The sequence below is a fragment of the Vulpes vulpes genome, chromosome 7 (genome assembly GCF_048418805.1).
Source record: "Vulpes vulpes isolate BD-2025 chromosome 7, VulVul3, whole genome shotgun sequence".
NCBI lineage: Eukaryota > Metazoa > Chordata > Mammalia > Carnivora > Canidae > Vulpes > Vulpes vulpes.
The window spans coordinates 13,600,045-13,621,090 of NC_132786.1; the positions used below are offsets into that span (position 1 = coordinate 13,600,045).

The 21,046-nt window shown below is 44.8% G+C and overlaps 1 protein-coding gene across 13 annotated transcripts in view; it reads right to left on the reverse strand.

The window, feature by feature from the left end:
- Positions 1-21,046, reverse strand: part of CALD1 (caldesmon 1) — a 188,592-nt gene that overhangs the window by 61,103 nt on the left and 106,443 nt on the right. Inside the window, exon 1 of one of the 13 annotated variants that reach the window (XM_072762995.1) lies at positions 13,486-13,746. The exons of 11 other annotated variants lie outside the window; for them this stretch is intronic. In XM_072762995.1, the coding sequence (XP_072619096.1) occupies positions 13,486-13,538 (53 nt within the window). In that variant the 5' untranslated portion in view covers positions 13,539-13,746. Of the gene's footprint in view, positions 1-13,485; positions 13,747-21,046 lie in introns of those variants that run through there. One more of the 13 variants, XM_025984493.2, reaches the window with a different exon arrangement.

A 21,046-nucleotide genomic window follows, 5' to 3' on the forward strand; every position in this document is an offset into this window, starting at 1 on the left:
TCTGCTGCTCCCTTTGCTCTCTCTCTCTCTCCCAAATAAATAAATAAACCTCTAAAAAAAAATTCCTCTGCCCAGGTTGTGCCCCAGACCAATTAAACCAGACCCACTGGGGGTATAAAGCTCCCCGAGTAAGACTAGTGGAAAACCAAGTTGGGAAACACTGATCCATAATGAGCGCCTTAGGGAGTGTTTGGACCTGCTGCAGTTATGTCAAAAGGCAGTGCAGAATCATTCAGAAAATACGACCGGAGAGAGAGGCCATGGGCAAGTATTTGAGATCAGAGAAGAAAAACATGGTGCCACTTGTCCTTATGATCCTAATACCATGTTATTTTTGTTTCTTTTATTTTCAAAATTGAAGTATATCAGTATTTATAAACAGAAAGTAGGTGTTACTTCATATTGTGCAGATAAATTTTTTATACTCATTAAACACTGGCCAAATACCTGAGTGGTATATTCCTTGTTCTCCCAATTGTTTGTTTGTTTGTTTGTTTGTTTTAAAGATTTTATGTATTTATTCATGAGAGACACAGAGAGAGACACAGAGGCAGAGGGAAAAGCAGGCTCCCTATGTGGGACTCCATCCCAGGACCTCCGGATCAAGCCACTCATTCTCCTCATTGACCAAATTTGACCGAGTCTGATGCCACCTTTGTTGGCTGGTGGCAGTCCCTTGGAGGAGCAGGCCTGGCAGCTGGGAGCACTTCACCTCCTCTCAGGATGAAAACATGATATAACCCCCAATTCCTATTTCTTCCCTATCGTGGATGATCTGTGTCAGGATGATGTTCTTAAAAACTCAGCTAAGGATCTGTGAGGCAACAATTCTTACAGTCTGTTACGGAATTCGAACTGTAAAAAGAGAAAAAACTCGGTCGGGAGCCAGCCAAACCAATGGGGTACCTGCCAAACCACACCTTATCCTCCTCAATCAGCAAAAATATCCTCCACCGCCTGACTCCTCTTACCTCAGCAACAGGAGCATGTTCATTCCCTTATTAGGACACTGGCAGTGGCGAGAGAGCCGCTCATGTCTGAGGCCCAAGAGTGGCTTCTATAACATGTGCAGTTCATCAAAAACCAGAAGAGGATAACAGGCACCAAGGGAGGGGACTGGAAAAATTAAATCCTCGCTCTATGGGAGGAGAATCCAACTTGGTAGGCCACAATTATGGTTTTGGATTAAAAAAAAATTTTTTTTTTAAGGGCCAAACCAAAAAAACACAATCCTAATATTTCTTTAATGCATTTTTTTGGAAGGGTGTTTTTGCAACTTAGAAATACAGTCAAGGAAATTTTATGTTGAAAGCTTCCAGGGAGCTAAATATGTATAATCAGTACCTGGTCTTAACCTTCGAGAAGGACTGTCCCAGTTCTGGAGCACTCAGTCTGAACCCAGAGGTGTCATTTGGGACCCCCTTTTTTTTTAACCTGGAACAAAATAAAAGCCCTGTTCCTCCTGTCTTTCTGCTTCTCACCTGTCTACAGGGGTGCCCTTTTCCTGCTCTGACCTCATCCTACCTTATTACCTTCTTCCTTTTCTCGCAAGGCACCACCATTCAAACTAGGCTTTTTCTATGGTATTAGTGCAAGTGGGAATGGCTTCCTGTCAAAACAAGACATTGCCCTGTTATAATCTGTGTCAGCAGGGCTGTCCTGTTAATCCATCCTGTTTAGTGGCTAAGCTGCTTTCAGAGCCAACTCATGAACTCAGATCTAGCCAAGCAATAACGGATTACAATTCTAACTTTTTGCAATTTACAAAACACTTCCATCATGTACATGTTCTAATGGGATCTTTAGAATACCAGTGAGATAGACACAAATATCTTTCCTACTTTGCAGTTGAGGAAATGGTCTTCGTGGAGCTAAGCCACTTGTATTCAGAGCTAGGACATCACTATAAATTGGGGCTTTTCTGACTGGTGCTTTTTATCTGTCTCAAAGATGTCATCATATCGTGGTGTTCTGCTCATATGAGTTGCTCTGAAGCTTCCCAAAGAGAATTTAAGTCCTTAAGTTTCCCCAGGGACCTCTATACAAAGGGTGTTCAGGCCCCTGGGAGATTGTAGGAGGCCCCATGAATCATGTCACCTATCCTGGGGTTGGTCTGCTGCTAACAACTAACTCTGCTAAATTTGACTCCTTGTCAAGTTGTAGGTAACATTTCTAAGGCTAAAAAGCCAAACACAGCAGCCATTGAATATTTAAAAATAAACAGTAACACAGGTGATTTAAAAAAAAAAAAAAAGAGGGGGGATGTCTTAGACCAGCCAACCTTGACTTTGAAAGAGTGAAGCCAACAAATTATTTAAAATGACAAAGAAGCTTATTTAATGGTGATAACTCCCTTCTGCGTAGACCCCACTAGGTGCCAGGCGATGGAGAGGATGCATTTCAGCTAATCCTTACGGTAACACGGGGTAGACATGACTACTCCTACCTTACAGTCCAGATGGGCAAAGCCGACACAGAGAAGTCAAGTCACTTGTCCAAGATTAACACACATAGGATTGTAGCCACCTTCTCGCCGAGCCCCAAGTGTGGGCTCTTTGCACCACTACAACCTACCACATTCCACTTCTTTGCAGGCCTCGATTCTCTAACTGTGACAAGACAGGATTTAGAAGTTAAGACAATGGAGAGGTTCAAACTCGTTGGGAGAGTGTATTTGCTCTTCATTGGCATAAGAAAGTCATGTGATACTAATCACAGTGAAATGAGAGGAGTTGCTAGTGTTGTGGAAGTGCAGGTCTCCCATTGGGAGAAGACGCGTATTCACAACCTCTTTGTGGGACTCTTAAAGTAAAATAAGGAATAAGGAAAAAGGGAAAATAAGGAATTTAGTGTCCTGGGCTGGGGATTTAAGGTAAAGAGTCACGGAGGATCCCAGACCCTCTGAGACCACTCCTCCCACCGTCTTCCAGCCCTGCTCTGCCAGAAGGAGAAACTTGCTCATCAAGCAGGATCTGATGTCATGTTACAATTGCTGCCAGATTCTCCCACACAGACCAGAGGTTAGAGCTGCGAGAGCACAGGCAGGGAATAACATCCGTTAAGTGTTAAGCTGGAGAGAGCAAGGGAACCACCAGGAGCCGCTCAGCCTGGAGCCAGGGGCCAGGGGCCAGTCATTACACACACCCAGGCAGGGAGGAGGTGGCTGGGCCAGTCAATCAACCTCTCTGGCTTCATTTTCATCTGTGAAATGGAAGTAGTGGTACTTAATTCATAGTACTGTTGAAGGATTAAGTGAACCGCCATTTGCAAAGTCCTCAGAGCAGGGCCTGGCACACAGGAAGTACGACATGAGCATGGGCCATTTTTATTAGCTTCGTGCTCTCACTATCCTCCTCATCATGTGGGATATGGCTGCTGTGCTTGTACATTTTCCAAAGGATGCCACTGTCTCCAAGCGTGAAGGGGATAATTGGGCAGAATGGTTCTTCTATCTCGAGAACCTTAAACTCCTTTGCCCTGCAAACGTGAGCACTAGAGAAGGCCCAGAAATGCAGAATAGATGCAGGGGAAGATCCTGATCCTCCCTGGGTATTCCCTTCTCCCTCCTCCATTGACTACCTTTTCTCTGGCTTCTAGTTTGAGGACAGGAGGGTGGAGGAGGAGAGCTGTGGCTAAAAATGTCCAATAAATGGAATGCCTTTTATCTCTCCTTTTCTCTGTCGCTCTCATAATCCATGTCACTTCTCATTAAAATGTACGTGGAAATTTATCATCAGACAGCTTTATCTTCCCATGCCAGAAAATGCACGTGTCCTACTGGAAGAGGATAATCCCCCTCTCTATTCATCTTGGGGGCTGGCTTAATACCCAACCTCAGTGAAGAATTGATGGTTCAGAGCTCTCTGTGTGGAGGCTGGGTCTGACTTTCATTGGAATGGCTTTAGACAGACAGCCTGTCAGCGGAAGACCCAGATGTCCCCAAGGCCCCAATATCCTTCAGCCAGCTGGCATTTGAATTGTCCTGGAAAATTATCCCATGTATCACTTAGGAATTAAACTAGGAATTGTCATGTTAAACTATTCTAAATCTTCCGGTACTTGTCACGGATTGAACTGCATTCTCCAAAAATGCTACGTTGATGTCCTACCTCCCTCGTACCTCCAAATCTGATCTTATACAGAAATAAGGCCTCTGCAGAGGCAATCAGGTTACGACGAGGTCATTAGGGTGGCCCTCACACAATCTGACTGGTGTCCTTATAAAAGGGAAACACGTGGACAGAGGAAAGGACATTCGTGGAGGGTAGACTATGCGCAGAAAGACAGACTGTCATGTGAAGGCAGAGATTAGACTTGAGGAGTCAAGACAACAAGGGCTGCCAAAGATTGCCAGCAAACCGCCAGGACAGAGGCGTGCAAGGCATCCTCCCTCTCAGCCCTCGGGAGGAAACCCAGCCTGTTTTGTTAAGCCACCCAATACGTAGCAGCTATAGCAGCCCTCAGAAACTAATACAGTATTCACTTTAAGATCTGAACGGTTCTATTTTGTTAGTAAAAGTTTTCTTTTTTTCCCCTCACAATTTTCAGCATTTCCTATTGTTATTTAGATGAGTGGTTCATCACACTGGGCCAGCAGTCCACCTGATTTCTTAAAATACCTTCTATTGTAATGTGTAAACTTATCCCCTCGTATGCAAAGTTTCCCCCTTTGCTGTGTTCCTTTGCCCTTCTGGTATCTGGGGATCTGGGTTAGGGATTTCCCTGGAGCTCTGAGGTGGGCTCATGAAACTCTGGCCTTCTCCGGCTCCCAGGAGCAGCTGGTGAAGGAGCCTCCACTCCCTGGGGGGAGGGAATATTTTACGTGATCTCTCTCCCAGCCCCTATGTCTTCAGATCTGGGAGAGGCAGACTCATAGTATGTCCCTGGGTCAAATCTGATGTTTCAGTAAGGTCAGAAATTTAAAAAATGGACACAGGGGAGGGAGAGAAAGTGGAAGATAAATCTTTCCCATTATACTAACTCCTTATGGAGCTGGCACGGTTCAATCTATGACGTCAGGGCTGTTTCCGCTGGGATGAGTAGAGGCTGTACAGACTTCCTGGCTGCCCTTGACTTAGTGAGGTTAAAATGAGAGCTCCCACTTGGGCTTGAGTTGGAGGGGCTTTTGCCCCTTTGTGATTAGGAAGTGTTCACTACTCAACCAATACCCAAACGCCCCTGTTACATTAGGCCTCCCTTGGATGCGTCAATTTGCTCAACTTCTGGAAACCTTAGCAAACGGTAAAATGTAGAAGTAATGGCCAGGTTTGTTGCATTTGCTTCTAAGAAGTCTGTATACACTCACACCGTGGGTGGAATTGTGTCCGCTCCAAATAGATGTGGAAGTTCTAACCCTCGTGCCTTAGGATGTGACCTTATTTGGAAATAATACTTTTACGGACACATCAAGTTAAGGTGAGGTCGTCGGGGTGAGCCCTAACCTAATCTGTCTGGCATTCTCAGGAAAAGGGGGAAATGCGGATATGGAGACAGACAGAGAGGGAAGATGACGTGAAGAGAAACAGGGAGAAGGTCACATGAGCTAATGGAAGCATTGGTGCCGTGCGGCCGCAAAACAAGAAATGTCTGGAGTCTACTGGAATCTGGAAGAGGCGAGGAAGGATTCTTCCTCTACGGGGTTCAGAGGGAACATGGCCCTGCAGGCACCTTAACCTCAGACTTCTAGCCTCCAGAACTGTGACCCAATTAGTTTCTGTTGTGCTAAACCACCTACTTTGTGGTACTTTGTTATGGTAGCCCTAGGACTCTACTACAATCATCACGGCCTCTCGTGATTATCCAGAAGCTACCTAAGATTCATCTCCTTGGCACCAAGTTCACGCCAATAATGATCATTCCCCACCCCCCCCCCCACTCCCACACACAACTTTTCGAACACTTACGAAGTGCCAGGCACTGTGCTGACAATTTCACATACAGTTTCCTCTGTGCATGAATAAACTGAAAAAAGAATACACTGAAAAACCCAGCAAGATTAAGTCATTTGCTCAGGGGCATACAGTTAATAAGATGATGCAATGAGAATCCAAATCCAAGTTTATCTGGATTGTGAAGTCGATATCCTTCATTTACACTCTCCTTACTTGTGAGGATCACTTAAAGATTGGTGGCATTCAAATCTCTGATCCCTACTTCTTACTACATCCTCCTTTACAATGTGCCTGGTTTAGGCCAAGTATGAAAAGTAGTAACTCTGTATTTGGCTCCCAAAGTCCACTTTTAGCAAGCTTCCTTTAACTTCAGAGTTATCTGAAGTATAGGGTATGGAGTATCATCTTTCAAAAAATATTTATTTATTTATTTATTTATTTATTTATTTATTTATTTATTTGAGAGAGAGTGAGAAAGTGCTCCAGTGTGCACACAGGCAGGGGTGGGGTGGGGGCTGGAGTGGGGAGAAGAGGGAAGGATTCTCGCCCGGCCCGCCCCCCCCCCCCCCCCCCCCCCCCCCGCTGAGCATGGGGGGGGCGGTGCCCTAGGCAGGGCTCCATCTCACCACTCATGAGATGGTGACCTGAGCTGAAACCAAGAGTTGCATGTTTAACCAACTGAGCCACCCAGGCGCCCTGGGGTTATCACCTTTAAGTAGTTAGTAAATGGGACAACTAAAATCTGAGGTGAAGAGTTCCTCTGATTTTTCTGGATGGTTTAGTGAATACGTATCAGTCACAAACCAAATTCAGCTGCCTTTTGCCCCAACATCAGTAGTTCAGTTGGAGTCAGATATCAAGCCGCCTCTTTTCCGGGGTCTTTAGAAAGGGGGTGCTCAGAGGGAAGGGAAAGGTAGATGGCAGAAATGAGCAACAGGCTCCTCTTTAAAGTCATCCTTCCTTCTCCAAAGGTCCAGGATGGCCTAAGCACCGCCGGGCCTCACCTGTCCATTAAAATGTTGTGTGAACACAGTCTTTTTCAATTCAGTTCTTAGGCATATCACACAAATGTATTAAATAGCTATGGAGATGATCTATGGAGAAGCTATGAATGTCATGAAATCAGCTTAAAGCTAGCTTTAAGAAGTTGCTTAAATTTTATGCACTTCATGTATTTTGTCTCTGGAAAACACAGGGTAGTTATGAGCTGTGGCTTATTGCTGGTCTGTGTAAAGAATGTTCTCACTCTTTGGAGAGGAAAAGTGTCAAATTTATTTCCTTCTCTTTGGAGTGAATACCATCCTTACTATATTGCTATTTTATTTTCTCTCTGTTACATACAAAGTGAAGGAGAGGGTATGTTGGAGAATTGAATTCTAGGAAAGGTGAGTATAGACATCCCTTGTAAGGATCAGAAAGCAGCAGTCATAGAAAGGTAAAGAACAGACATGGAGAGCTAGTTATAGCAGACCGAGCTATCAGGTAAGAGGCAAATACCTAGGTGCTAATAGAAATTCACCAGCATAGAAAATATCAGACTAGAATGCCAGGCTTTAATCAGGAATATCACGACTTAACAGATGCATTCTAATCAATGTCTGTGTGAGATGAGATTTGCAATAAAGTTATAAAGAAAAAGAGGAAGATGAATGAAAAAAATGCCATTTTTTCTCTAGAAGTTTATTGTTTTAAATCCTCCTTAATAAAATTATCTCCTATGCTGGCTACTTTTGTTTAATGTCTGTTGTTTTTAATAATAAAAAAAAGTAGTCTTAAAAACAGTAGAAATTAGTGTTTATAAATCCAGCAGACTGGAGCCCACCCTATCAGGCAAAGCGTACTCCTGTACACTAAGGGGCTCATGAGTTAAAAAAGCCCACTGAGGGATCCCTGGGTGGCGCAGCGGTTTGGCGCCTGTCTTTGGCCCGGGGCGCGATCCTGGAGACCCAGGATCGAATCCCACGTCGGGCTCCCGGTGTATGGAGCCTGCTTCTCCCTCCGCCTGTGTCTCTGCCTCTCTCTCTCTCCCTCTGTGACTATCATAAAAAAAAAAAAAAAAAAAAAAATTAAAAAAAAAAAAACCCACTGACCACCAGTTGCTTCCTTGGTTTTGCAACCAGAAAAAGTATTTAATGGGAGAGGAGGGAGGATGACCCAACTGAGCCTAAATACAAACTTAGTTACGACATCACAAACAAATCACAACTCTGAGATTTTCATCTATGAAATTGCATAATATTAGGGCCCATGCAAGGATATTTTTTCCAAGTCTATAAAGAACAAATGGTCCCTCCAAGTTGCTCCTCTGATATTAAATGTTAATTGAGAGAAATAAGGCTATTCAACAATAACTTGCAGTTCTGTACTTAATATTTTCCATATACTCTTGTGCTAGTTTTACAGAGCAGGCATGTCCATCTCCATTTTATAGCCGTGGGAGCAACCTGAAGCAGCTTCCTTGAGATCACGGTGCTGATCACCGAAGGAGCTGTATCAGAATCCAGGGCCTCTGATTCCCATCTCAAAAGCCTCTCTTGAACATCCAGGCTGACTCCTGCCTGGAGTCAGTGTGGTCGCTAGGCTTGCAGAGCTTCCTAAACTGCTCTGGAGGCAGCCAGCTAAACCAAGATCATGTAATAGGGTCAGCGCTTTTCGAAATTCAGTTTGTGACTCATTTGCAGTTTCTGAAATCTGTTTAATGGGTCATGACTGGCAGTTTTAAAGGAAATTAAAAAGGACAGAAAATATTAGAGAGCAAGGAAACTAAATCACTATCTTGAAAAGATATGTGCACTCCCATGTACACGGAAGCATTATTCACAATAGCCAAGGTATGGAAACAACCTAAGTGTCTGTTGATGGATGAATGGCTAAAGGAATTTATATATATATAAATGTCTATACTCACCTTTTCTAGAATTCAATTTATATAACATAATAAAAATAATATATCTATCTATCTATCTCTATATATGTATATCATTGAATATTATTCAGCCTTAAAAAGGAAGGAAATCCTGTCCCGTGCAACAACATGGATGAACCTGGAAGGCATTAAGCTAAGTGAAATAAACCAGACAGAGGAAAACAAACACTGTATGGAATCACTTATATGTGGAATTAGAAAAAACAGGTCAAACTAGAGTGATGGTTGCCAAGGGTTGGGGGGTGGGGGAAACGGAGAGGCTGGTAAAAGTGTACAAACTTTCAGTTCTATTATAAGATGAATAAGGTCTGAGGATCTAACCTCTAACATGGTGACAACAGCAGATAATACTGTATTGCAGAACTGAAATTTCCTGAGAGAGTAGAACTTATTAAGTGTTCTCACCGAAAAAGAAAAAAGGGGTGAAAAAAGGTAAATATGGGAGGTGATGCACATGTTAATTCATTCGATGGGGGTAATCGTTCACGATATATATGTACATCAAATCACCACATTATCTGCTTTAAATATATTACAATTTTATCTGTCATTTATACCTCGATAAAGCTGGAAAAAAGAGAAATCTGTAGTACAATTTAAAAAAAAAGAAAAAAAAAGAATTTTCCTGAAAAAAAAAAAAAAAAGAAATATAGGGTTGCCTGGGTGGCTCAATTGGTTAAGCATCTGACTCTTGATTCTGGCTCAGATCGTGATCTCAGGGTCGTAAGATCAAGCGCCTCTGAGGGCCTCTGAGGGCTCCACTGAGTGTGGGGTCTGCTTCAGATTCTCTCTCTCCCTCTCCCCGTGCTCTCTCTCTCAAATAAATAAATAAATCTTAAAAAAAAATACTCAAGGGCATTGTACATAGAGTGGGCACTGTTTTGTAAAATATTCGTTTTAGATATATGTATGTGTGTCTATATAAATAGGATACTGAGTCACAAAATGAACTTAAGTTTATTGTACTTATTTTAAGTATAAGTTGATTGTGCTTATTTTAAGTATAAGCTAAAAGAAACTTGTATTTCTTTCAGAGGGTCAGAGGAAAAAAGGAAAGAGGAAAACAGCAATGTAGCTAAGGGAGAGATCAGGTGTCCGGACGGCTCTGCCGGCAGCCACCGCCCTGGGAGGACCAGGGAGTGTGCGCGCTGTCGGGGGCAGGAGGGCTGAAAGAAGATTCCTACAGTCCTGCAGTGGGTGGGAGGTTAAAAGACTAGATCTTCCTAAAGCCAGAACCTGTGCTTTGTCCTTCTTAGTGTTCTTAGTGCTTAGTCCAACACCACCAACTGGCATAGGAAACCCTCAATGAATATTTGTTGAATGAATGCATCGAAATGAGTAAGGTTTACAGATTTTTAAAGGCTCCTCTTAAAAATTCAATTAGGCTTGGAAATGAATCCAAGCAGTCCTACATTTATGAAAAGCTTGTTTCCAAGCCTTAATTTGCAAATTGGTTTTTGGAACTTCAAACATCATTATACATGGCAGTTAGGAATGCAGGCCAGCCCACAACCACCTTTTTTAAGCCCGAGATGTATCTAAAGCTAATATTGAGAGGCAAGGCTGCGTTTCCAGGGGAAAAACGCATCTTCATCATTCCAGTTAGGAATGCCAGGAGCAAATGAGCCTCCAGATGGCAGAGGAGCACCTCCCCTGACCCCATTCCTCTAGTTGCAAGCTGGACCTGCCTCTGCAAAGTCATTTGTGATGGGCTGGGAGGATGTGAGAAGCAGCATAAAGTGAGAGCTTATTTCCTATACAATTTCCTACGTTTCTTGGATTCCATGGTTTTAAACTTTATATACCCTTCCACATTTGTTACAAAATGTGACACAAGAACAAAACGTTTTCATTGGCAGGACATATAAAAGCATACTTCTTAAAAAAAAAAAAAAGCATACTTCTTTATGAGAAGCATTGCTCTTAATGGACGAAAGCATGAAGAGTTACAAGAAATGCGAAATTCTGACTTGAGACTTCACGAAGGCTTTGGGGAGATGAGAAAAGTAGTGGTGAAAGACATTAGACTGCAAGTGACAGAGTGTCTCAATAATCTCACCAGGAACAGGTGACACAGCACCTCGAAATCTAAAGAACTGAGAGGCCATTCACACCTGTCCTGAAGATAACACAGCTCTGTGCAGGTCTTGGCATTCAAGAATTTTAATGTGCCTCATAAAAAAAAAAAAATACTGCCAATCTTGCTCTGTAGGCAGTGAAACTCGGCTAAATTATCTGATGCAAATGCAAAGGAATTTAGAATTCATTCTGTCGGGCACCTGTTTGGCATTTAACCTCATACTTCTTCCAAAGCAAAAAGTGCAGAAGCTTCGTGTGTTCAAAGGAATCAAATAAAAAAGTGTGAACTTGGATGAACTGAGTTAGGTTTACCCAGTAAGGAGAAATTTGAAGTTTTGTTTTTTTTTTTTTTCCTTTTAGCAACAGCACCGTGCTGGAAACTGAAGATTCAAAGATTCAAAATAGTCCTCGCCCGGCCAGTACACTGCTGCTTATGGTGGGGGGGCCCTCTACCTTTACTACAAGCCTAATCACAGAAGGTTGGCCACAACTCACTAGCACAGAGAGAAAATAGGACTGAGGAAGGTTTGAGGAGGAAGGTAAGGTTTGACTGGGGCCTTGGAGGACAGGAGGGAAGTAGAAGCAGGTGAGGGAGACCTCACTCTGAACGCCATTCCCACACCTTCTCCACCTCACCTCACCCTACCCACCCTTCCCAAGCTTTTCTGGAATCCCACGTGTTCATGGTTGGGTTCCAGAACTCCTGGTCTTGTGTAAGGCCTTTATTCCACATGAGAGGACTGAGGCACACGGAGTGTTCCCGGGTAGGGAACAGAGGGAGCCAACGCATGGAGGTAGCCTACACGTGATGAGTCTGGGGAACAGTGAGTGGTCTGATTCTGCAGCAAGGGTGGGTCAAAATAAGAAGGGATACTGAGGCAGCCTGCAGAGAACTCTGAATCCCCCATTGGGGAGAACTGGTTCCATCCTTAAAGGTGGGCAGAGGAGGGGGGAGGCGACGAGGTCAGAAAGAGGAGGAAGACTGAGGCCAGGGTGAGACGCAAGGCAATTATAATTGTCCAGGTGAGAGGCAATAACTGTCGAAATTCAGGAAATGATGGAGAGAGCGAAGAGTGAGAGAGACATGGAGAAAGTAGACTGATAGAACCACGGGCCTGATGGAGTGGGAGAACTCAGAACCTGGGAGTTGGGAGAGAAACGCCGGACAGGCGTGCATGTGCGGGCACACAGGGCTCTTGCCCAGCATTCCAGGCTCTGCTCTTGACCAGCTGCGTAACACCAGGCAAACTCTTCCCTACTGTGTACATCACTTTCCTCAATAAAATAAAGGAATTCAACGAGACCAGTGGTTTCTGAACTGTGCCATGGAGATCCAGGATTCCAGGGAAGGACGGGTGGAGTGGGTGGAGTGGGGTGGGGTGGAGAAGAGATGCGAAGCAAAGCAGAGGTAAGCAATGGGCGTGATTTGGGAGTGCTGTGCGGGTGAGGAGCTCTAGATCCAAAACCACCCATTCAACCAGAACATCTCTTTTATGTAACAGAATTCCTCGCAAGATGAAATTTGCTAAAAGACAAAACAAAAAACAGAAACGACTAGTTTGATCATCACTGGCTTATCCAGATAGCCTCTCAGACCCCTTTGAGCTCTCACAGTTGAGTGATCACACTTAGAGAAAGGGCCGATCCAGGAGATCTGCTAACGTAGCACACATAGGTCTCGTTTTTTAGGATCCCATTGAGTCCCTCTGTTTATTTGATTAACTGTTACCCAAATGCTGGAACAACTGGAACAACAATTGTCATGCTGAATCGGTGCCAGAAGTCTCAAAAATGGGAAAGATTTACTGAGAAGCCATTTGGTATCTAACTCTTGTGCGGTACCTTTTCCCAAGACCCACTAAGTTTTCCAAACCTCATAAACACCAGCGTGTAAGGGGCTCTTGCCTGCGAGTACAAAGACACCGGCTCCGTTTCCGACTGTCGTCTGGCTTTGGGGAAGTTGAGTTAGCCCTCTGGGTTTCATCTCCTCTCATCTATAGGATGAGAACATCGCTGCAAACAATCCTAGAGGCCCCCTTTCTAGCTCGAACATTCCAGGGTTTCATGATCCTAAACCTTGGAGCCTGTTATCTGAACAATTCCCTGATCGGTGGCATGTGCTCTCAATCTTGTTGGGTCACAGTCAGAGGGTCAGTTTATTAAGGGCTTTGGGCTGTTGACTTTTAAGGATTGGGCAATGTGTGCTTCAGCCAAGAGATCTGGTTCCTGCGAATGGATCATTCTGAGCAAAGGGCTCAGGTCTAAATTAACAGCAGATCTCTAGAAACCCAATACCCTGCGGATCAGTATTCGCAGTAGAGAAGCCCCGCGCCTTGGGTTTAAACCCTCGCAAATGGTCTGGGAACCACCATAAAAATGGCAACGAGGAAAACCAATCAGAACCACCAGAAAGTTGAGACCAGAAAGTTGCATACACGTCTGAAGTTTCCAGACTGCCTGCCTGCCTGCCTTTACCTCTTGATTTCTCCTCTTCCCTCCCATTCCCACATTAAATCTTTTCTTTCTTTTTTCTTTTTTTTTTTTAAAAGCAAGAAAAATTTAACCCGAAGGGGCCAAGTGAGCACTCACTGGGAGAGCACCGCCAGGCTGCGTCTTCCCTGCGATCCGGGTCCCCCGAGCATGTCTGCAGCTGGAGGGGCGGCGGGGGGCAGGCGGTGCCCAGGCCCTCGACCCTGGGGCGCTCAGGGCGCGGGCCGGGCCCCCGGAGGTGCCATGTGTCCTGCGGCTGGAAGGCGGTGTGCGGGATGCTCCCTTTGTGTTAACACTTTGGTCTGTCCCTGTGACGAAAGTCTGGGCTAGTCCTGCGCCAAATCTACTCCTCCCCACCCTTTCCCTCTGCATGGGATCACCAGAGAGCTGATTGTTATTTTTTACTGTAATCTCCCTAATAGAGGCCCATCCTGTTTAGACTGTAAAGGGTGCAGATGGCTTAGAGATCTCCCAGGCGGTGATTGCTGGGTCTGAGGGGCCCGTGTTCTCAGTAGCTCTCACGATGAAGACCTTTACATGATTAATTACAAATAATTATTCCAAGGTCGAGACCTGGTCAAAGGAAAAGACACTGATCCCCTGCCTGCGCACAGCCCTTTGGAAAAGAGTTGATCCTGGTTATCACTTGCAGGCACAATGCAATGCAGAAGAGATCAACAGACACAGGCCCACCGAGTAGTTCACAGGGGTGCAGTTCTCAGGCCCTCATTCTGAGCTCTGTTCTCAATTAGCGTTGGTGTAGGTGCTTTCCAAAGCAAACAGTTCCCACTGAGAAATCAAATCTGGAAAACTCCTCTTATCCCTTTCGTCCAGGGAAAGATGGATGCATGATATAAAAAATGCGAACCAAAGGCAAAGGGAAGAAGAGAGATGGCTCTGTCAGTGAACTGCTGGATCATAGGGGTGTTTGGTGCTCACGCCCCTCAGTAAAACGAGGGCAACCGCCTGCCTAGAAGCATGTTGCAACAGCCGGCCTGGTCCGTACCCATGGCAGTCTGGTGTGATGATCTCATCAGCCACGCCAGGCAAGGGAGCCTGGTCAGCAACAGTTTGGGAAGCAACCAAATTCCAGTCCCTGAGGAGGGGGTGGTGTTGATTCTATCTAGAGAAGACTCCGTCTGGGCTTGAGTTATGAATACGTTTCTTCATCTCCAACAGGCAATGATCAGATTGGTGCTGGGGAACGCGGATGCTTGTGGGACTGGCTTTCTGTCCAATGAGTAGAACAACTCAGATCTCCACAACCGAAGGTTGAGATGATTCTTTTGGTAAATAGCAGGAGGAGCAATCAGCGTCACACACTGAGAGCCCCTTCACAGAATGAAAGACATCTTTGAGATATTTCTTGTCACCAACAAGGGCTCAGAAGCACAGAGCATTTATGTAGTTCACCAGACGTCATGGAGCAGAGCTACAGCAGTGCCTCTTGTGCTCAACTTAAAGGAGTTTAATTCCGTTAGATTCAATGCTCTTGTCATTTCAAGTAACTAGAAAATTTGGGTTGTTTTCCTGCTTAAATTTTATGCTGTCATCAAAGTCATGGTTTATAGAGTAAATATAGTTTAGTGAATTTCAAAGTTAATTATCTCCATATATCATGATATGTACACATTTAAGTATCTCTGAACATATATATATGTATCGTCACTCAACATATGCTGAGTATATAAAGTGCATGAGACTCTCATAAAAACAGAGCTCTTTCTGCCTTCACACAAGAGGCCTTAATGAATACTCACTGACTTGGCTCGAGTTTATTGCTGCAGAGCTAAGATAGAAACATGGACTGAGACCTTCTGCTCTTTGCCTTTCTACCAAATTTCGCCCATTTGATTTTTCCCCCCTTCAAAAAATTCAGTGTTTTGCTGTGGCAGACAGAATAAGGCTCCTCCCAAGGACATCCATGTCCTAATCTCCAGAATTTATGAATAAGTCCATGGCAAAAAGGGACTTTGCGGATGGAATTGAGTTATAGGCGTTGAGACAGAGATTATCCTGGATTTTCCAGATGTGCTCAATCTAATCACATGGGTCCTTAAAGCCAGAGAGTCCACTCTGGCTGTGGTCAGGGACAGATGTGACTACAGATGAATGTTCAGATGGATGCAACGTTGCTGGCGAGGAAGATGGAGAAAGGGGGCCACGAGTCCAAGATTCAGGGCAGCCTCTAGAAGCTGGAAAGGCAAGGAAATGGATTCTCCCCAGGGCCTCCAGAAGGATGCAGCCCGGCCCACGCTTTGATTTTAGCCCAGGGAGACCGGTGTTGGACTTTGAACTTCTAGCACAGTGGAGAATCGGTTTGTGCTGTTTGAAGCACCAAGTTTGTGGTTATTTGTTACAGCAGTGATACTTGAACAGAAACATACTTGATTATGGGGCTCATTTGACCTTGGGAATTCGTTTCAACTCTTGATTTCCCCCTCTTCCCAATACGCTCCAATTTTGAGGTGGCAGGTATAGCTTTGGTATATTTGAGACAAGCTCATAAAATGGAATAGCTTGGAAAAAAATTCTGTGATTATTCCAGGCCAGTACTGTCTCTATCTCTTTCACCACACACATACGCGCGCGCGCGCGCGCGCACACACACACACACACACACACACACCTTACCTTCCATGGAAGAGAGCAAGAATTTAGTAACTGTCCACTAATATGCTGACATTCATATACTAAAAGCATGCAAATGGCAAGCTGTATAAAGGCTATCCACCCAACTCTTTTCCTAGCTGTAAAGATGAGAAGAGGGAAATCATGCATACTCCTTGTGGGCCCCATTGTTATTAATGGAATGCATCTGGGAAGTAGCTGTCTGTCTACAGTTTGTGATAGTAAAACTAGCAGGTGTCATAACTCATGCTACTTGGTAGGGTAGCGACGTGCTGATAGTGAAGAGAGAAGTGAGTTTTGGACGTGGGTTAGATACCAGTGGGGAATGGGAGGAACACAAAGGCCCACGAAAGAGACTGGATGCATCTGAGAGGCGAGGAGAGAAGTGAATCATGAGCTAAGAGCATGGCTGGGGTAGACAAAAGACTTCAGGTAGCCCTCTGGGGTAGGAGAGGCGAGACGAGAGAAATTAGGAAGAACATACCAATGATTAATTTGTAGCCAGTGTTGGGTTCCTGAAGAGACCAGCAGGTACCTACCTGTGCTCTCACCCTGTAGCACAGACAGGGGTACTCAGAATCCAGCTTCCAGAACTGGTGTTTCTGAGAACTGGATTAATTCATTGGCACCATGAACAACTGAGGCAGTCAACCATCCTTCAGCAAGATAATAGGGGTCCCCCATAGGCCATTTCGGGACTCCCTTACCAGGGAAAATGGAAGTCTGGGCCAGTCTCAAATTACTCATAGCATCCTTAATTTCTAGCTACTTTAATTTTTTATCAAAGAGATTCTGTGCTGAGACGGTTTGAAGGAGGTCAGTGCAATAGAGGGAGATAGCTCCCACCACAGGGTGGTCCTTTATTAATAAAATATGATTTAAAAAAATAACTTCATGGAGGTAGGAGACTGGCCCCCATGATCTGTTCCAGACTTTACAGTCTGCAATGGTTGTTTGAGAACAGCTTCTACCTTGGAACAATTCCCTGGGGAGAAAAAGAGGCATGTGGGAAGCGCCTGTGCACCGCCCTAATGCACTTTAGTCACACATGTGCGTACACACACACACACACACACACACAGCCACTTACTTCCTACAGAAACTCAAACCCCAAAGTTATCTACTCATTTGAGAGGCAGCATTCAATAAAGGGGGTTTTAAAAAAGCCTCTTGAAAAATATTTTCTCATTAAATCATTTATAAAGAAAGAAAGAGGGGCACCAGGTGGCTTAGTGGCTGAGCAGTGGTTGACCTGAGCCATCCCGAGCTTCTGGGATCGAGTCCCGCATCTGGCTCCCCGCAGCAAGCCTGCTTCTCCCTCTGCCTGTGTCTCTGGCTCTTTCTGTGTGTCTCTCATGAATAAATAAAATGTAAAAAAAAAAAAAGTCAATTGTTATAAAAGAAAGAAAGAAATATTTTCTTATAAAGAAATCATTATAAAGACCTGAGGCATTTGCCTCATTCTAAGAGCATAGGCAAGATGCAATAACGTCTTACCTAGAAAGCTGCTAATCAAGGGGTGGACAGCAATGGAAGGGAAGGGGCTCACTACATATCTGCAGGCAGACCCTCTTTTCTACTTTCCATGGGCCCCCTGTAGTCTTCCCTCCACAGCTCGTGGCATCTTACTATTGCCAAGGCATTGAACATGTTCACTTGAATAATACTGCTTTCTGTTGTCCGGTGAGAGTGCATTTTTATGGGTCCTCCTAAGAAATCTGCCCATGAAATACTCTTTTCTTTACCCAGATCCCAATGCAGAAATTACAGACTCCTCTTCCTCCTTTCCCCTGCTTTCTACCTCTTGGTAGTGCCCTTTCCTTGCCTCTCCTGCCCCACTGTGTCTTTGCTAATGTCTTCCTAGTTCTGGCTGTGTCTTCCTTGACGGATATGTGGGGGCTGGCTGGGCTGGAGGAGTGAATGGACTGCTGTGGAAAGTCATCATTTACCCCTCACCCTACCCTTTCCTCACAGCAGCCTGTCCTTAACTGGTACCCTTGTGGCCTCTGCTGTCATAATTCTCTGAACTATTCTTGCGTGATCTGTCCTTAGGCCTGCAACAGGTCTTGGGCGCTATACTCTCTTACTCCCTTACCATGGTGGCCATGTCCTTTGTCCCAACAGGGGGCAAGCTTGTCCCCCTGCACTTAACACCATTTATGTATTTACTACAAGCCCAGTCACTTTGGGACATGCTGTAGGGGATCCAAGGATGAGAAGGTCAGCCCCCAAGGGAGGTAAAGATATGCGTACAAAAATTCGAACACAAGCTAGAAAGTGAAGAGTACTCTGAAAGCAGCAGGGCTGCTCTAGCACCGTACTTCAAAGACGACATCCTGTGATCAAGGCCCTGCTGTTTAATCGGTCTTATGCTCAATTTATTCTATTACTGAACTATACTTCCTGTCGCTGAAATAGAAATCCACTGATCTCTATCAGGGCCACAGGTATTAAATCATCCTTCAGCCTTATCTCTGCTAGGCTAGATGCCAGTGCCTATTTTCCATTCTTTTAATATCAGCCTGAAATATAACAACTCTTCAAGCGGGAAACCCAAATTGGACATAATAAAGGCTTGACCAGGGCTGAATGTGCCTGGATGAAGGCCCAGTGCTGCCTGCCACGTTCCTGTTAACACATCTTAACATCGTTTTCGCATTGATAATAGCGTCTCTTACAGAGATTGTTCATTCATTTCTGTGCTAAATCCAGGACTTTTTTTTTTTCCTTCCTCCCCAGATCTGTCGCCTTGTCGGCCTATTTCCAGCACTTATGGTGAAGCTAGTTTTGTTGTTATAATTTATTATTTGACCCTCACATAGAGAACTTCATACTGTTTTCAGAGGCCCATTTTCAGGTCTTTCGGGATATTCTGTACTGTATTTTTCTTGTCCAGGATCTTGGTAACTGAGGAACACAGAATCTGATTTCCAAAAGGGAGAAAAAGATTTTCCAAAGAGCACCTCCCCGAATTTCAATACCTGGGAAGTCTATCTGGTTGAGGCAACGCGGGGTTCAAGGTTCTAGATTGCACTAACAGTGTGCTTATGTATTTCTTGCTCCCCTCGCTAGGCTGTGAGCTCCCCGAGGTGGAGTGTTGTTGAGACAGGGTCCTTCCAGCCCTCCTGCTGTTCCAGTTAGCACAGTGCCTGGTGGAGGGTGGGCCTTCTGGAGTATGTGCTGCATAAATGAATTAGTGCATGGGGCTTCATAATGAGCACATCATTACTTTGGCCAAGCAGATTTATTTTTTTCTGGAATTGAGTCAAAATGGAAAGATAAATGATGTGAGTGGCGGCCCGGCCCTAAGTTTCGTTGTGTCCACCACTGGAATTGAGATGCATCTGATTGTGATTGAGTGGTGGAGTGGGCCTGGGGGGCCGGAGGGGGTGGGCAGTGATTTGCAAGGGGGTCTGAATAGTTGTTTGCTATCACATGCCTTGGGATTGGTCCCCAGACCCAAAACCCATTGTCACATGTCTGTGCCCTGAGAAGAGGAGGGCCGCAGAGAAGCTGAAACTGTTTCTACAACATGTTTGCTGAGTGTAGGCCAAGCTCTGGTGCTTGAGTGACAAAGAGTAACAGAGCAGAGGACAGGGTCACCATCCCTACTTCTGTCCCAGAGCATAGCACTGTTCTAGAATTCCAGAGGACTGAAGGGAATGCAGGGCTGCTTTGGTACCTTGAAAGTTTGGAGCACAAGGACACCAGACAGTGCCTTTGAGACAGAGGCCAGGGGTCTCAGGGTGGACCCCAGGGCAGTGGTGATGGGGGATCCTCTGAAATGACTTAATGGCAGAGTCAGAGCAGGGCCTCACTGGGAAGGGGCCTAGCAGCAAGGAGGTTGTACTTGGTGACTGAGTGTACTATTCATGGGCTTCTGGGAGATAGACTTCCAGAAACAATCAGAGAGGTCTTTTTTTTTTTTTTTTTTTTTTAACTGGCGGTGGGGTGGTATTCCTGCATAAGGAGGTAGCATTAAGAAGCATATTATTAATAATGTGATTCTGTTGTCACCCACAGGCAGATTCTGATTAAAGATACATGGGTAACAACTATAAGTGTTCTCTACCTTTTTAAAATTGTATTTTCTTCTGAAATATATTTTTAAAAGATTTTATTTGTTTTTCATGAGAGACACACAGAGAGAGAGGCAGAGACATAGGCAGAGGGAGAAGCAGGCTCCATGCAGGGAGCCCGAAGTGGGACTCTATCTCAGGACCCCAGGGTCACGACCTGAGCCACCCAGGCGTCCCTTTCTTCTAAAATCTTTTAGACTAAACGGAATAAGGAAAATCATAATGAACATCTATGGGCGCACCATCCGGGTTGAGAAATAAAACTTTCAAAGTAACTTAGTGCCTTCTGTGTGCTCTTTTAGAATAGCTTCCCTTTCCACTTGGAGGCAGCTCTTTTCCCTAACCTGTGTTCAGTCCACTTTCTTGTGAGCTACTCCTTTGAACTATGTCTCCCTTTCACGTTTGGTCCCACTCCAGTTGGAACACCATCAATGCCACCATCGTGTGTATGTGGTTCTAGGATGATTCAGGATTGAGCATAGGAGTGACTCCTTTCGCTCTGTCTTAAGGCTTCTGTGTTTCTCGCAGTGAAATGCTGGTCCCCTTCCTGCGGTGCTCCCATTCTGTTAAAAGGAGGGCATTCTCTCCTTCCTGAGGCCAATCCTGATCCATCTTGAAGCCACTCCTACTTGGCTTCTTCCCCCGAAGCATATCCTGACCTCTAGCTGTATCCTCACTGGCAACCTAACACACACCTTCAATCAGTGCAATGCACCCTCACATTTATTATAAAGGGAGCTTTTGTTCGGTGAAAAGATTATTAGCATTTGCCACCATTTGCTTGATACTTCCTGAAGCTTTCTGCTTTTACCCTACAAAGCTGTTCCTTCTCCTTTTGCCTAGAATCCCTTTAAAATTCCCCTTGCTTCTCCGAATTCCAGTGATTCTTTAAGAACCAGTGTCTAGCCACACCAGTGTGAAGTCTCCCCACGTGTGACTTTATGTCTTTG